Raw genomic sequence first — 16,427 nt, 5'->3', positions numbered from 1 at the left:
TCCCAAGCCTCTGTGTCCTGTGTAGCTTCCCAGAAGTTGATTAGCTATCATAATAGGCAACGGTGGTATCAGACTGGCCAAAACACATGAGCAACGACAATTTCCTTTCAAAAATGGGGTCACCCGCCTGGCAGGTCCACACATCCACCATACATCAGCAACACCTCTAGTTCCTAGTGGTATTAGTGATGCAGGTAGTAGCAGGGAGCCCTCCATAGTCTATACCGCTACCTGTGCCAGGGATACAGCTGTTATATCCCCCATATGCCTTAACTCCCCACGGTACCTTCTGGGGAGGGACCACTGGGAACACAAAACTCAGAGTTTTACACAGGGTTGAATTTGGCTCGAACTTTTCCAATATGCACATCCAACCTTCCCCATTACTTAGGACAAATGGGTGAGCAGCCAGAATAGGTCTGGCATGTCCACATACGACACAGTCTTTTCTATTAAGTGTTTTGTAGGCCAACCACATATTCTCCCTTTCCTCATAACCAGTTTCAGTCCCCAAATGTTCACTATCTGAGATGTCTTTTATATTTATTATCTGTACCAGATTGGAGAGCTTAGGTGATGGCGTGGGACTTGGTCTTGAAGTGGTGGAGGAGGCCGGCTGAATCCTGGTCCGTTGGAACTGGTGGTGGTTCTGGCAGCACTGCGATGGTATCATCCCCATCGTATCCTGATCAGGCAGCTCAGGACTACAAGCAGTCCTGTAAAACCCCACCCTCTCCCAGAGAACACATCATCAGCCAGAGATCAAGCAACACTTTCACTTCTATGAACGAACACAGTGAGGAAAGGTCGGGGGCAGGGAATTCTTCATTAAGGAGTTGATCCCCGAGCTCTATTAGCAACAGTTCTTCTCCTTAACTCTGTGATCATTCGGCAGTGTCAGTGTGTCTCACCCTCCAAGTGCGATATGCCCCCAGGTCGAGTGATTCACCTTCTCCCTTAATTCACCTGCAATGTATAAACTCTTGGACATACAGGTTTGGTTAGCAAACAGTTCCTCATTTGTTCTTTCTGATTATATATTTAACTTCTATGCCTAATTATTTATTTATTTTTTTAGCTATAAATGTTTAATTTTAAATAAGTTTATTATCCAATAGGCCCCATCCTTTCCTAGTCCACAATGTACCCTCCTTCGTTTGATACCTGGCTCTGGCCAGGTATCAACCTTACCTACTCTAAATAATAACTTAGTACATCATATTCTAGGAACGTCCCTTTTATTCCCCGCATATCCAATTCTCCCTTGGACGTACATTCATATCTATTCTTTTCCAATTCTCTGTCAAGTGTCTTATCTACTTTGAAATGTATCTGTGCTGCTTATATATGTTAACCCCTTTCTCTCCTATCTTATTTCACAGCCTACCTTGCTCATTTCCTGGTCCACCCTCCCCACTCTGCTCTCAAACCTTCAAGGTCTCAACAGTGCGGGGTAGACCCATCTGTCTGCCTTTTTCTCTGTGTTCCTTTACAATATTAACTAAGTGTCTCACTGTTTTGACTTTATCTGCATGGATTTAAAAATAACAACAGGTCTTATAGTGTCAATCTTTAAAGTCCTAACATAACCTTAATTAACCTATCTCTATCTTCTAATGGCCAATACAAATGCTTACCTTATGGTCAAGAGTTATAAACTCTATTATAATCAATTCACCTCAAAACTAGTATCCCAAATGACACAATCTCATTATTCTCACTACATTTCCCCGCGAGTGATCAAGTCGCCGGAAAATGCAATGGAAACAGAAAACAGGTCAAAATGTTACACCTACATTCGTGTTCCATATCTAGACGTACCAAAAGAACCCTTTATCTTCTCAAAGTCCCTTGCCTAAATAAAACTCAGAAAGTAAAACTCCTATTCCCATATGAGTGTATTCTTTTAAGATATCTTATCTCTGGGTACACGGAAACCCTTAACCTTAATGTTTACTCCAAAAAACAAAATTATGTCACCAGCATTCAACCAGTCGGCTGGGAGACCATTTGGGTGCTGCAATACTGCCATCTTCTGTCCATTCTCTGCATAGCTCTCCACCCACTCTTATTCAACCTTCTCAATTTGAGCCATATTAGTTTCTTATTTTAACTATTGTTTTCTAAATTTTTAATTTTTTTAATTTTTTAATCTATTATTACCTAGTTAGACTAGAGTGTCCGTGACATACATCCATGGGGATCCGGTTATAGTTATTCTATTAACCATGTGAAAGTGCCCAGGGACACCCCAAATGTCAGTAGGAATATCACAAATAAGGGGCCAGATATCCCTAGCCTTGCCCAGGGAGGGAGAAATATCCCTCTAACTGGGCGAGGTTCCTTTATCAGGGGAGGCGGAGTTTGATGCCGCATCACCTGAGTCAGAAATGTCTTCATTTGGAATCGAATTTAAGCTGTTTAAATCAGCTCTGACTTCAGTCAGTGTTCTAGAAGGGATTGGGGCTGGAGTGCAATGTGTGAGGTGGTGCCAAGGTGCGCCTGATTTACCTTTGACCTGGACTGAGTGTGAAGTAACCTCCCTCACTTCGTACTGTCCAGTCCACCTGGGTTCTAGCCACTTTCTCTTGTGGACATTAACCCCACCCAGTCACCAATTTTTACCTTCCGTGTGCCAGATCTCCCTTCTGCTTCCCCGTTGGACCTTATGAATCTGTGTGGAGAGAGCTGCAGAAAGTTCCGTCAATTATCAAACATTACAATTTGTTGTACATCAAGGGCGGGCATATGACCTCCCTTCCTTGGTGGACCAAGCATGACTCCTCCAGCCATTGTCTCATGAGGAGAGAGATGGGTGCCTGCACCTGGAGAGGCTATCATGGCCAGCAACGCCAGGGGCAGGACTTCAACCCAAATCAACTTCAAACCTGCACATACATTTGATTGGCGCGTTCCACGAGACTTATGAGATTGTGGCCTGTACACTAACCCCATCATTAAACAACAATCAGTTGACATTTACACATCCGACCCTATTGGTACATGGAGCGTTTGTCATTAAACAATACACATGAGTTCGGTTTGCAGCCACTTAATGACCTATTTTGCATCCTCCCCTGCTGTTGGTATTGCCTCAACCCATTTAGAGAACCTGTCTACCATAACTAACAGGTACCTTTTTCCATTTGTCACATTGTCTTTCCCCATATCTGTGTGTGTTGGTGAGTGGTTCGTTCCCCAGGTCAGGTCTCCGTTTCAGTTCCTGTGCAGCTCTTTCTGCACAGGAGTGGGGTATACCTTCAGCATTGAATACCTTCAGCATTGAGTGCGTCTGCCATTTTTTTGTCAGTGTTGACAAATGTGATGTGTGATTGTGTGCATTTATTCTGGATTTTCGTTTTCCTTTCAGCGCTGAACGTGAATTCTTTGCTCATCAGATATGCTGCAACCCCATGGTGGGTGTGGATTTCCAATGGATGGCACATTATCATGTGGGCTGTTTTTCCAATAGCTTTTGCCACTGCAGCCACATACCTGGAGCATGTGATTTGTCCTTCTTCAATGTGGCCCAGTTTGGAGGAGTGATACACCAACACTCTACTCTCCCCCTCTAGGTTCTGGAAAAGGATGGATGATGTAAATCCTTCTTTTTCAGAAACATCCAGATGGAACTTGTTTTTTTTTTTTTTTTAGTCAGGTGCTGTTAGGGCTACTGCCACTTAGAGATCTGTTTTCAAGAGTGCAAAAGCCTTTGATGCTTCAGTAGTCCAGGTCAATGATGAGTGTAGGTTAGTGGTGAGCAGCTTCAGGGCCATGGGGCATATTCGTCAGCCATGCCCTGAAAAGGGGGAGGTGATTGCTGATTCGGGTCTGGATTGGGGTGATTGTATGCGGGTTGAAGGGCCGCACGTGGTTGATACATCATTGGCCTGACTCCCCCTTGGTCTAGGGGCGTATCCTCGTCCCCTTTTGGCCAGAAACTGGCTTTGGGCCGGGGTTATTGGGTGTGGACACTGTCGCACCATATGCCCAGCTTGTTTACAATTATGACAGCTTCCATAAGATCCAGAGTACCTCTGGGGCTGTCCCCATGTGGGTGAATAGTTTGATTGTGGTAGTGGGTAGTAGGGTTGTAGTGGTGGTTCCGACGAAGGGTATGGCTGAAACGGGTAGGCATACGGCAGTTGGAATGGCTGCTCCTGGGGTGGGTGTATAGGTGGTCCCTGCTGGGTGAAGATGGGTAGTTGTTGTTGCTGTATCATTCGGGAAACAGTTTTTTCAATGATTTGTGAGATTTCTTGTTGGTCTTCAGCCACCATCTGTTTCTTGGGTTTCTCTCCTTTCTGGGCCTCTTTCAATTGTAGTTTCAAAAGTTGTACCTGTAGGGACTGGATTTGTGTTTCAGCCCCTCCCTTATCCTTATTGTATTGGGTAATGTGGTGATGCACATGGGAGTTGAACTGAGCCTGGGGAATTGCCATTAACCCCACAGTGCCCCTGAGATGGGTTGGGGCCGATGGGGCTGCTGTGGTGGTAGGTGGGGCGTCATTATTGTTGGGCCTGCCCTCTTTGGTGTCAGTTGGTGCTCCAGTGACCACTCCCATCGTATCAGGTTTCCGGTAAGGGAGAGCTTTCCTAATTTCCTCAATTGCCCATAAACCTATTCTCATCTCAGCCTGTGCCTTTTCCCTTTGCTTTGTCCCTTCTTTTTTAAATAAGTGACTCTTATTCTTATCAACTTCACATTCTATCCCTTGCTTCACTGCTTCCTCCAATTCTTTCTCCATAATGAGGAGTTGCCCTTTTGATGGGGCGACTCCACTAAGGAAACCTGTTTGAGTCCATCTCAGCCTCACTTCCTCCCAAATCTTTTTAACGGGTTTGTAGTGTAATTTCCCGCCTGCTCTGTCTTTCATTCTCTGATCTAAATATTCGTTGAATTTGTGTTTGGGGACGATAGTCGTGGTCATTTTGTCGTTAAGCTATGTCTGGGTCTATTATTATCTTTGTATACTTTAGCCCGTCACTGATCGAAAGCAGCGATGTATTTTTCTTCCCCTAACCTCCCCCAGTCTCGTGTCCGACTCGCGTGGACAAAGGATTTTATTGCCGTGTATTCGATGAATTATTTTCGTTTTCCAACAATATTTCAGCTATATCTCTTTGAAACAATATACGAATATATTCACGCGCTCCTGTTATAATTGGAATGACAGTTTTAGGTACTTTTAATAAAAAATATTATTGCTTTTCGCTAATTTAATTAATTAAATACTTTGGCAAAATATTTCAGAAGTTTCCTTTGGGGACAATATACTAGTAATTCAGGCGCTCCTGATATAATTGGAATGGCAATTATATGATATATAATTCGAAAGATATTATTTCTATTAACTTTTCCGATTTAATTTGAACTTTTTCCGATTAATTAAATACTTTGCCAAAACATTTCAGAAATTTCCTTTGGGGACAATATACTAGTAATTCACGCGCTTCTATAATAATTTTCAAATTGATTCTCACCCTTAGGGATTTATCAACAGCAGGAGAGGGGAAAATCCGGTCAACTCATCAGCAGAAAATAGTTGCTTCACAGCGATATATACACATCGACACGGCGGTCACTTTAGCACAGCCTCAACTAGCATATGGCTAGTTAGTAGCAATTGGTCTCGTGGAACGTTCAATCCCCCACATTGCGACAACACAACTCACACATACAATTACAACACAACTTACACATGCAATATCACATTAGATTTCTCACGTAACACCTAGCTAAGTATAGCTACTGCACGACTATTTGAATTCACATTAGATTTCTCACGTAACACCTAGCTAAGTATAGCTACTGCACGACTATTTGAAAACGTATGGATTCTTCACGGTACCCCTATCTGATCGACTGTCAAATATGGCCCGACTGTGTGAATCGTTATATATATATATATATATATTTTTTTTTATGGGTCTTCACGGTAACACCTAGCTGATTTGCCAAATCTAACTACTGCCCGGCTATTTGGATCCCATCTTTTAATTATGGATTCTTCACGGTAACCCCTACCTGATCGACTGTCAAATATGGCCCGACTATGTGAATCGTTATAAAGCTTATTCTTCACTGTACACCTACTCGATCAGCATACCGCGTAGTGCCAGACTATGTGAATAAGTCTTTGACCTATTAATACTTAGATATCTGTACACAATGCCTTAAATTCTAAACAATTCCACATAAATTTAGCAACAATTCACACTCCCCACAGTACTCCTGATCATTGAATTTAGATATTGGCTATAATACAATATACAGATTTTGGTTAAACGGGCATCTGCTCACCTCTTTAGTTTCGAGCTCTTTGATCAGTTTCCTGTGTGGGTTGAATCGCGATTCTCCCTCGAAAAGGTCACCTCTCCTCTGGATAAATTTCTCCCTCTCGTCTCCTGTCCGATGAATTTTCTATTGGGCCGAATACAAATATGTTTTGACCATCCTCTGCTTCCAAGTTTGTTAGTAAAACGTTTACTGTTGACAGGAGAACAAGAGGAGACAATAGGACGAGGTGGATAATTTTATAATAAGGCCGTTTAATTACATGTAAAGATATCTTAGTAAAATCTTGCAGCAAGGCTCTTTCAGTCTGACTCCTAGTGAATCGTCCGGAAAAGAGGCCAGTTTCCAGAAATGTACAGTACTATATAGACAACAAGCAAAGTAGGTAGATCTGCGAGTCCGGCCTTCCGATTGGTCGATCTGGGTCTTGGGTAGTCCTGATCAGGCCTGGTGTCCACGTTCCATTGGTTCCTGAGAGTTCTTTGTCCTGAGGTCCAACCATGGGTTGGGTGTGTCTGTGTGATTGTCATGGGGGAGGGGAATTGTGGGTGCCGTGTATATGTCCTATGTGTCCAGCATATGTCCAAGAGAAAGAGGGGGTGTGTATGTTGTGTCAACTTATAGGTAATGTTGAGAAGTTGTTAAAACAAGTTACCAATATCTAATACAATTTCTTACAAAATGAAACTGTTCCACGATAATGCGATTACGAAAATCATAACTGAAGCAGATTGGTAGAAATGGTAGGACACATTATTTTAGCTTCCCCAAACATACATCTCATACGCTGTGCCGCCTATGACTCCTATAAGCCTACATACCAAAGTTTATCAGGAGTTGCGTTATCTTGGATAATGCAGTTCTTATTTTCTGCTTTGCCATGATCAGGTCAGAAATTGAGGAATAGGCCTACACACTTTAAATCGCAAACTACCATGAACATTTAGCCCACTTAGTGAAACTCACACAACAGCAGTGGGTAGCCTAATTTCAGTCCATAGGCTATTGTCTATTTTACTTTGATATCGTGTGTTTGTTAACATGTTAATTCATATTCACATCGAAGCCATTTTTTATTTGATAGAGTGCCATTTAGGATATTTCATCCGAGACACGTATGCTGTAAAAAGTGTCTGTGACATTGTCATAAATTAAATTCGGTCGCCATGTAGACTACAGAAAAGGCCACAGATGCCACAATGCCTTCAGAAACGATTCATACCCCTTGACTTATTCCACATTTTGTTGTGTTACAGCCTGTATTCAAAATGGACACACAATACCTATAATGACAAAGTGAAAACATGTTTTTAGAAATGTTAGCAAATTTATAGCAAATTAAATACAGAAATATATTATTTACAAAAAAATATTCCAGCCCTGAGTCAATACTAGAATCACCGTTGGCAGCGATTACAGCTGTGAGTCTTTCTGGGTAAGTCTCTAAGAGCTTTGCACACATTTTTTTTATTCTTCAAGCTCTGTCAAGTTGGTTGTTGTCATTGCCTGACAGCAACTGTAACTATGCCACTTTGGAACATTCAATCTCTTCTTGGTAAGCCACTACAGTGTATATTTGGCCTTGTGTTTTAGGCCATTGTCCTGCTGAAAGGTGAATTTGTCTCTCAGTGTCTGTTGGAAAGCAGACTGAACCAGATTTTCCTCAATGATTTTGCCTGTGCTTAGCTATATTCTGTTTCTTTTTATAGTAAAAAAACACCTTAGTCCTTGCAGATGACAAGCATACCCATAACATGATGCAGCCACCACCATGTTTGAAAATATGAAGTGGTATTCAGTGATGTGTTGTGTTGGATTTGCCCCAAACACAACACTTTGTATTCAGGACATGAAGTTAATTTCTTTGGCATTTTTTTTGCAGTTTTAGGATGCATGTTTTGGAATATTTTTATTCTGTACAGGCTTCCTTCTTTTCACTCTGAAATTAGGTTAGTATACGTGGAGTAACTACAATGTTGTTTTTCCATCTTCAGTTTTCTCCTGTCACAGCCATTAAACTCTAACAATTTAAACTCAACTGAGTTAGGAAGTACACCTGTATTTTTCTCATGGTTGGGTACACCATCCAAGGTGTAATTTATAACTTCACCATGCTCAAAGGATAGGAAGGACGCCTGTATCTTTGTTGAGACTGGGTGTATTAATACACAATATAAAGTGTAATGAATAACTTTACCATGCTCAAAGGGATATTCAATGTCTGCCTTTTTCTATTTTTACCCATCTACGCTGGGGTTAAAGCAAAATAAATCCCATGACTGAAACTTAAGTTGATCTCAGACCGATTGTCTAGGGCTAAGTTAACCTCCCCTTTCATGTAAGTAAGTCATGCCCCTCATGCCTTTAGGTGAAAGAGGATACTTTTTTACAAGTATTAAACAGCAAGTTTGCCAATTCCAGTACCCTTGCTTAGGGGGTCCGGGGTCCTCCCAGGAGAATTGGACATAACATCTTGATTGTTATTGTTAATTATTATTATTATATGATTAGATAAACAATTATTAATTCGAAGGAAAAAAGTAATTACAAGGTGTGTCATTGCCCTTTTAAGACAATATTGCACTTTTTAAGAGCTCTGTTTAGTACCTGCGCCTAAACCATGCTTGAAGCTCTGGTTTCAAAAATGCATTTGTGAAAACAATGCCACACGTGCAATTGAAGCAGTAGAAAATTAAACTTGGTAACAATGCAAAACTGGGACCGCCCTCTTCTTTTAAACAAAGGCAAAAACTGCTTTCAAAATACATTTGCCAAAACTTGCTTTTCCCACGATTGCATTAATAATTGTGCATTGTCTGATTTTGTTTTAATAACATTACATGGCAAAAATAGTAGCACAGGAAAGTTACATCCAGTGACAAAGTATAGGCTTTGAATTACTTTGCCAGCAGCTAAAGTAGGCTACACACCGCTATCCGAGTTGAGCGCTGTTGTGGTGCGCATTATAGACTTTAATTCCCTTCATCTGAACATTGGAGTGTCATCAACAATCATGCATGCCAGTTCAGCGCACACATCGTAACAGAGAAAATAAAATATTGGAGAATACATGTCTTTGGGACTACAGTATATTTCGTAGAACAAATATGCTTCTGTCTGTATTAGGGTGTCATCTCCAAACCAACCAGATATTTTTATTGCGGATCTACACTGATCCAAAGATTATGGATATACTGACAAGATACTGTACATCTCTCTCTGCCCTAACAATGGGAGTCGTTGTCCACATAACGGCACGCGGGTTGTCTAGCTCCCGCCTTTCTTTGGATTGGTGGATTTATCTCATTGTAATCCTGTTTTGAATATTTGATGAGGGTTGTTGACATCAACCGGCTGTATACTATGGAGAAGATGCTGTGCTACTAGCCTCATACGTCATGAAATACATTTTTAAAATAAAAATACCATGAATATGCATAGCCATCTCGAGGCAACTCCGATATACAGTGTTTTTGCTGTCACGTGTCCTACTTATATCAGTACACATCAAACTCCTCAAGCATTACGACCCTTCTATTCGATCAAATAAACCTCACGTAGCAAATAAGCCAAATTCGACACTTTCATTGACCTCCATACAAAAAGTCCTTGCTTGTTGGGAAAAACTAAAAAACGCCACCTGCTGGAGACAGATTTTCCCGCCGAGTTGGGCCTCAATTCATTTTCATATAATTTTAAGGGCTTTATTGGCATGGGAAACATATGTTAACGTTGCCTAAACAAATGAAGTAGATAAAGGTGAAATAAACACAAATAAACAGTAAACATTACTCACAGAAGTTCCAAAAGAATAAAGACATTTCAAATGTCATGTCTATCTATATACAGTGTTGTAATGACATGCAAATAGTTAAAAGCATAAAAGGGAAAATATGTATTTACAATGGTGTTTGTCTTCACATGCAACTGAGCATATTTATGCTTGCAATAACAAAGTGGTCGAATACTTGACTCAAGATATTTCACCTTTTCAGTTTTAATTCATTTGTAAACATTTCTAAAAACATAATTCCACTGACATGGGATATTGGGTGTAGGCCAGTGAATAAAAAAAATCTAAATTTAATCAATTTTAAATTCAGACTAACACAACAAAATGTGGAAAGTGAAGCAGTGTGAATACTTTCCCGAAGGCACTATCTGCCTCAAGCTTCTGTCTCCAGGTGTTTCTCAGAGGCTTCCTCTTAAATCTTCTTTCCGAAAATCCTCATCCACCGGAACCTGTCTAGTGTGTGCCCACCGTACTCATTATGCTCTGTTAATAAAACCTGGCAGCCATATCCATTAGTACATTTATTGAAAAAGAAAGATACAACCAATGAGATGGATGTTTCACGGTCCAGAAATATGTAACAGAAAGTAAATAATTTTGTATAACCTTTTTATATTCATACCTTTGAAAATGGGCACAAGAGTCACTACTGTACTAACCACATTAAATACATAGGAATAATGTGTAGGTTTCCATCAACATGAAATGGTGTAACAAAATTGAAACAGGCTAAACTACAGATACAAACACTGAAGTTAAATGTAAAAAGAAAAAAATTATTTGCTTAATTTTACAATGCAAAATCAACAAAAGGAAAATAAAATATTGCCAGCAGAATTTGCTTGCATCTCACCCCATTAACATTCAACCCCAATGCAGTCAATCCAAAATTATGTAAAATGTATTTAAAACTTAATATTCAAGGTGTCAGCCTTAAACATGCTTAAAAATCCTGCAGATAAAAATAAATAAAAATTCACCTGCTTTCATTTTGTAGGTACAGTATAGTACATAACTGTACAGCTTAGTCAACTCCCACCTCAACTCTTTTGCAATCTTGACACCCTTACAGTTGGGCAATTTGATGTCACAACATCTTTCATATACGCACATACTGTTTCCAGAAGAAAAGTATTTAATAGAAAAGGACCATTGTGTTGAAGAGGAATTCATGCCAGAACTGACGGAAAATCTGCCACTCCTTTGTGGTCAAAGCAGATTGCAACTGCCTTCACTGGACAGTGTCAACTTTACTTCACCCCTCTAAACAGAACAGTGAGATGATTGGTTAGTATTCTCATTGCCTTCAAATTTTGTACTCATGATCATTATCAAAAGGTCTTTCCATAACCTGATTCTGCATACAATACACTTGACTAAATGTAACAGAATATAACAGATTTAAAATTAGATTTGAATATAAAGTGAATTCAAAAGTATTTGTTTTCATAATTGATATCTAGCACTGACAATTATTTTCCTGTAGAAATGCTCAAGGGAAGTCCAGTAAAACATACATGATTGTGACCTAAGTCCTCTGTCCCCTTTGCAATCAAACTATAGCATGAGGTAAATACATCAAATGTCTCAAATTGTGCATGAACATTTCTAATTTCTATGGTATCATGTGAGAGGGTAAGGGCACTCCTATGCTACAAATGCCTTTCGCACAGTGGAAATATTTTTCATGGATAGATATACATTGCTGCTTAGTACAAACTTAATTCCGACCAAGGGCCAGGAAACACCATTACCCAGAACTGAGCACAAAGCCGGTATGAGAATGACAATAGGAAACAACAAAACAAGAGCCAGGCTCATAGTAGTGTTTTATTCCTTCTCATAAAAGTTGTTCATAGTGCGTCGGACACACGTCAATCAAACAGACTGGCTTCCTGTCCAATATGTCCTGCACTGAGGGTGAGTTTCAGCAGAAGTTCAGAGTTTGTGCTGGTAAGGAGGTGATGTTAGAGCTGGTTGAGACATGAAGCAGGTGGGTTTCTGTGGGGTTGATTTTAGGTCTCAGTGATGAGCTCCACAGGCCTGAAGGTGATGATTCAACTGGGGATGGAGACGTATCTCCACTGGTCTGGAAGTCCTTTTTGTGGGGGTGGGAGAGGGGGCTCAGAAAGGGGTGGTGGAGGAGCTGGTGTCAGGGAGGGCGCTGGACTGCTGGTCCAGGGGCGAGCTGTCTGCCTGGCGCAGAGCGATGGTCGCTGCAGAGTGCTTGCACTTGGGAGAGCCGCACTCACAGCTAAAGTGCTTTCCCTTGATGTCCCAGAAATTGTCACCGTAGTCAAACCTGAGAGATGAGGGGTTGGAGAGAAATCTTAAATCAAGCAACCTAATCTTGATTTTAGGGGGAACACAATTATTAAAGGCCAAAAAATCCACAGAATTACAAACTTAAATATGCTTACAGGGTAATATCTTCCAAAGACTGGTAATAACTTGACCGTGTGCCAAGTAAAACATATTAAAGTGCATTCAGAAAGTATTCACAAGGTGGGATGAAAATGGATTTAAAAGTCATTTTCTGTCAACAATATACACAAAATACTCGGATGACAAAATGGAAAACTTAAAAAAACAAATCCTATCACACCTATTAAACCCTAAAAAGTCACTATCACTTAAAGTCACTATTGGCCTCATGGTGAAATTTCTGAGGTTACCTTCCTCTCCGGGCAACTGAGTTAGGAAAGACACCTGTATCTTTGGAGTGACTGGGTGTATTGCTTCTACACCTGCATTCTAGCTGTTTGGGGTTTTAGGCTGGGTCTCTGTACAGCACTTCGAGATATTAGCTGATGTACGAAGGGCTATATAAAATAAACTTGATTGATTGATTGATATTGCTACACAATCCAAAGTGTAATGAATAACTTTACCATGCTCACAGGGATATTCACAGTACCCTTCTTTGCGAGGAATTGGATAACCTCCCTGGTCTTTGTGGTTTAATCTGTGTTTGAAATTCACTTATCAACTGAGGGACTTCACAGATAATTGTATATGTGGGGTACAGAGATGAGATTGTTGAATTACTATCATTTTAAAAACCTCTTTGGGATAGACGTGCCGCTAGCGCCCCACTTCGACAACATCTGGTGAAATTGCAGAGCGCGAAATTCAAAATACAAAATTCATAATATTAAACATTCATAAAAATACAAGTGTCTTACATTGTTTAAAAGCTTAATTTCTTGTTAATCCAGCCACTTTGTCAGATTTCAAAAAGGCTTTACGGCGAAAGCACATCATGCGATTATCTGAGGAAAGTGCCACGCACACAAAAGCATTACATACATTTTCCAACCAAGCATCACGAAAGTCAGAAATAGCGATAAAATAAATAACTTACCTTTGAAGATCTTCCTCTGGTTGCAATCACAAGGGTCCCAGCTACATAACAAATGATCCTTTTGTTCAATAAGTTCTTTATATCCCAAAAAAGTAAGTTAAATTGGCGCGCCTGACTCAGTAATCCACCGGTTTCCCTCGTTCAAAATGCATACAAATGAATCCTGAAAGTTACCAATAAACTTTGTCCAAACAAGTCAAACAACGTTTATAACCAATCCTCAGGTACCCTAATATGTAAATAAACAATAAAAGTTAAGACTGAGAATAGTATGTTCATTACCGGAGATAAATAACGAAGTGCACGCCCTCACTGACACGCACCACAACACTACAGCCAAAATGCGAGCCACTTAGAAAAACTACAAATTCTAGCTCCTTTTTTTTTTTTAAAGCCTGAAACTCTTTCTAAAGACTGTTGACATCTACTGGAAGCCCCAGGAACTGCAACCTGGGAGGTATTCCATTCATATTCCCATAGAATTCCCATATTCCCATAATCCGACCCTCTCTGCCTGGTCGTCGCCATTTTTACCTGCTGTTGCTGTGTTAGCTGACTAGCTGCTGTTATCTCACCTGTTGTTTTAACTAGCTCCCCCAATCAAGACCTGCAATCACTTTATGCCTTATTGTATGTCTCTCACAAATATCAATATGCCTTGCATACTGTTGTTCAGGCTAGTTATCATTGTTTAGGTTTGCAATGGACCCCGTAGTTCCACTCTCCGTACCTCTGATACCTCCTTTGTCCCACCCCCCACACATGCGGTGACCTCACCCATTGAGACCAGCATGTCCAGAGATACAACCTCTCTTATCATCACCCAGTGCCTGGGCTTGCCTCCGCTGTACCCGTGCCCCACCATACCCTGGTCTGCACATTATGCCCAGAATCTATTCTACCACGCCCATAAATCTGCTCCTTTTATTCCTTGTCCCCAACGCTCTAGGCGACCAGTTTTGATAGCCTTTAGCCGCACCCTCATCCTACTACTCCTCTGTTCCTCGGGTGATGTGGAGGTAAACCCAGGCCCTGCATGTCCCCAGTCACCCTCATTTGTTGACTTCTGTGATCGAAAAAGCCTTGGCCTTATGCATGTCAACATCAGAAGCCTCCTCCCTAAGTTTGCCTTACTCACCGCTTTAGCACACTCTGCCAACCCTGATGTCCTTGCCGTTTCCGAATCCTGGCTTAGGAAGGCCACCAAAAATTCTGAGATTTCCATACCCAACTATAACACTTTCCGTCAAGATAGAACTGCCAAAGGGGGAGGAGTTGCAATCTACTGCAGAGATAGCCTGCAAAGTTCTGTCATACTTTCCAGGTCTATGCCCAAACAGTTCGAACTTCTAATTTTAAAAATTAATCTCTCCAGAAATAAGTCTCTCACTGTTGCCGCCTGCTACCGACTCCCCTCAGCTCCCAGCTGTGCCCTGGACACCATCTGTGAATTGATCGCTCCCCATCTAGCTTCAGAGTTTGTTCTGTTAGGTGACCTAAACTGGGATATGCTTAACACCCCGGCAGTCCTACAATCTAAGCTTGATGCCCTCAATCTCACTCAAATCGTCAAGGAACCCACCAGGTACAACCCTAAATCCGTAAACATGGGCACCCTAATAGACATTATCCTGACCAACTTGCCCTCCAAATACACCTCTGCTGTCTTCAATCAAGATATCAGCGATCACTGCCTCATTGCCTGTATCCGCCACGGGTCCGCGGCCAAACGACCACCCCTCATCACTGTCAAACGCTCCCTAAAACACTTCTGCGAGCAGGCCTTTCTAATCGACCTGGCCCGGGTACCCTGGAAGGATATTGACCTCATCCCGTCAGTTGAGGATGCCTGGTCATTCTTCAAAAAGTTACTTCCTCACCATATTAGACAAGCATGCTCCGTTCAAAAAATGCAGAACCAAGAACAGATATAGCCCTTGGTTCACTCCAGACCTGACTGCCCTCGACCAGCACAAAAACATCCTGTGGCGAACTGCAATAGCATCGAAGAGCCCCCGCGATATGCAACTGTTCAGGGAAGTCAGGAACCAATACACACAGTCAGTCAGGAAAGCAAAGGCCAGCTTTTTCAAGCAGAAATTTGCATCCTGTAGCTCTAACTCCAAAAAGTTCTGGGATACTGTAAAGTCCATGGAAAACAAGAGCACCTCCTCCCAGCTGCCCACTTCACTGAGGCTAGGTAACACGGTCACCACTGATAATCGAAAACTTCAACAAACATTCCTCAATGGCTGGCCATGCCTTCCTCCTGGCGACTCCAACCTTGGCCAACAGCCCCGCCCCCCCCGCTGCTACTCGCCCAAGCCTCCCCAGCTTCTCCTTTACCCATATCCAGATAGCAGATGTTCTGAAAGAGCTGGAAAACCTGGACCCATACAAATCAGCTGGGCTTGACAATCTGGACCCCCTATTTCTGAAACTGTCCGCCGCCATTGTCGCACCCCTTATTACCAGCCTGTTCAACTTCTCCTTCGTATCATCTGAGATCCCCAAGGATTGGAAAGCTGCCGCGGTCATCCCCCTCTTCAAAGGGGGAGACACCCTGGACCCAAACTGTTACAGACCTATATCCATCCTGCCCTGCCTATCTAAGGTCTTCGAAAGCCAAGTCAACAAACAGATCACTGACCATCTCGAATCCTACCGTACCTTCTCCGCTGTGCAATCCGGTTTCCGAGCCGGTCACGGGTGCACCTCAGCCACGCTCAAGGTACTAAACGATGTCATAACCGCCATCGATAAAAGACATTACTGTGCAGCCGTCTTCATCGACCTGGCCAAGGCTTTCGACTCTGTCAATCACCATATTCTTATCGGCAGACTCAATAGCCTCGGTTTTTCTAATGACTGCCTTGCCTGGTTCACCAACTACTTTGCAGACAGAGTTCAGTGTGTCAAATCGGAGGGCATGTTGTCCGGTCCTCTGGCAGTCTCTATGGGGGATACCACAG

General features: G+C 41.8%; 1 protein-coding gene across 8 annotated transcripts in view; it reads right to left on the bottom strand.

Annotated features, from left to right (window-relative positions):
• Positions 1-10,271: 10,271 nt before the first annotated feature.
• The window catches only part of LOC129818345 (histone-lysine N-methyltransferase EHMT1-like), a 32,849-nt gene continuing 26,693 nt past the window's right edge, over positions 10,272-16,427 (bottom strand). For all 8 annotated transcript variants that reach the window (XM_055874143.1, XM_055874140.1, XM_055874144.1 and 5 more), the window contains exon 27: positions 10,272-12,393. In XM_055874143.1, the coding sequence (XP_055730118.1) occupies positions 12,216-12,393 (178 nt within the window). In that variant the 3' untranslated portion in view covers positions 10,272-12,215. The remainder of the gene's footprint in view (positions 12,394-16,427) is intronic.

The sequence above is a fragment of the Salvelinus fontinalis genome, chromosome 21, assembly GCF_029448725.1.
Source record: "Salvelinus fontinalis isolate EN_2023a chromosome 21, ASM2944872v1, whole genome shotgun sequence".
Classification (NCBI taxonomy): Eukaryota; Metazoa; Chordata; class Actinopteri; order Salmoniformes; family Salmonidae; genus Salvelinus; species Salvelinus fontinalis.
The sequence above is the reverse complement of the archived record's forward strand: the minus strand, read 5'-3'. Positions and strand labels throughout refer to the sequence as shown.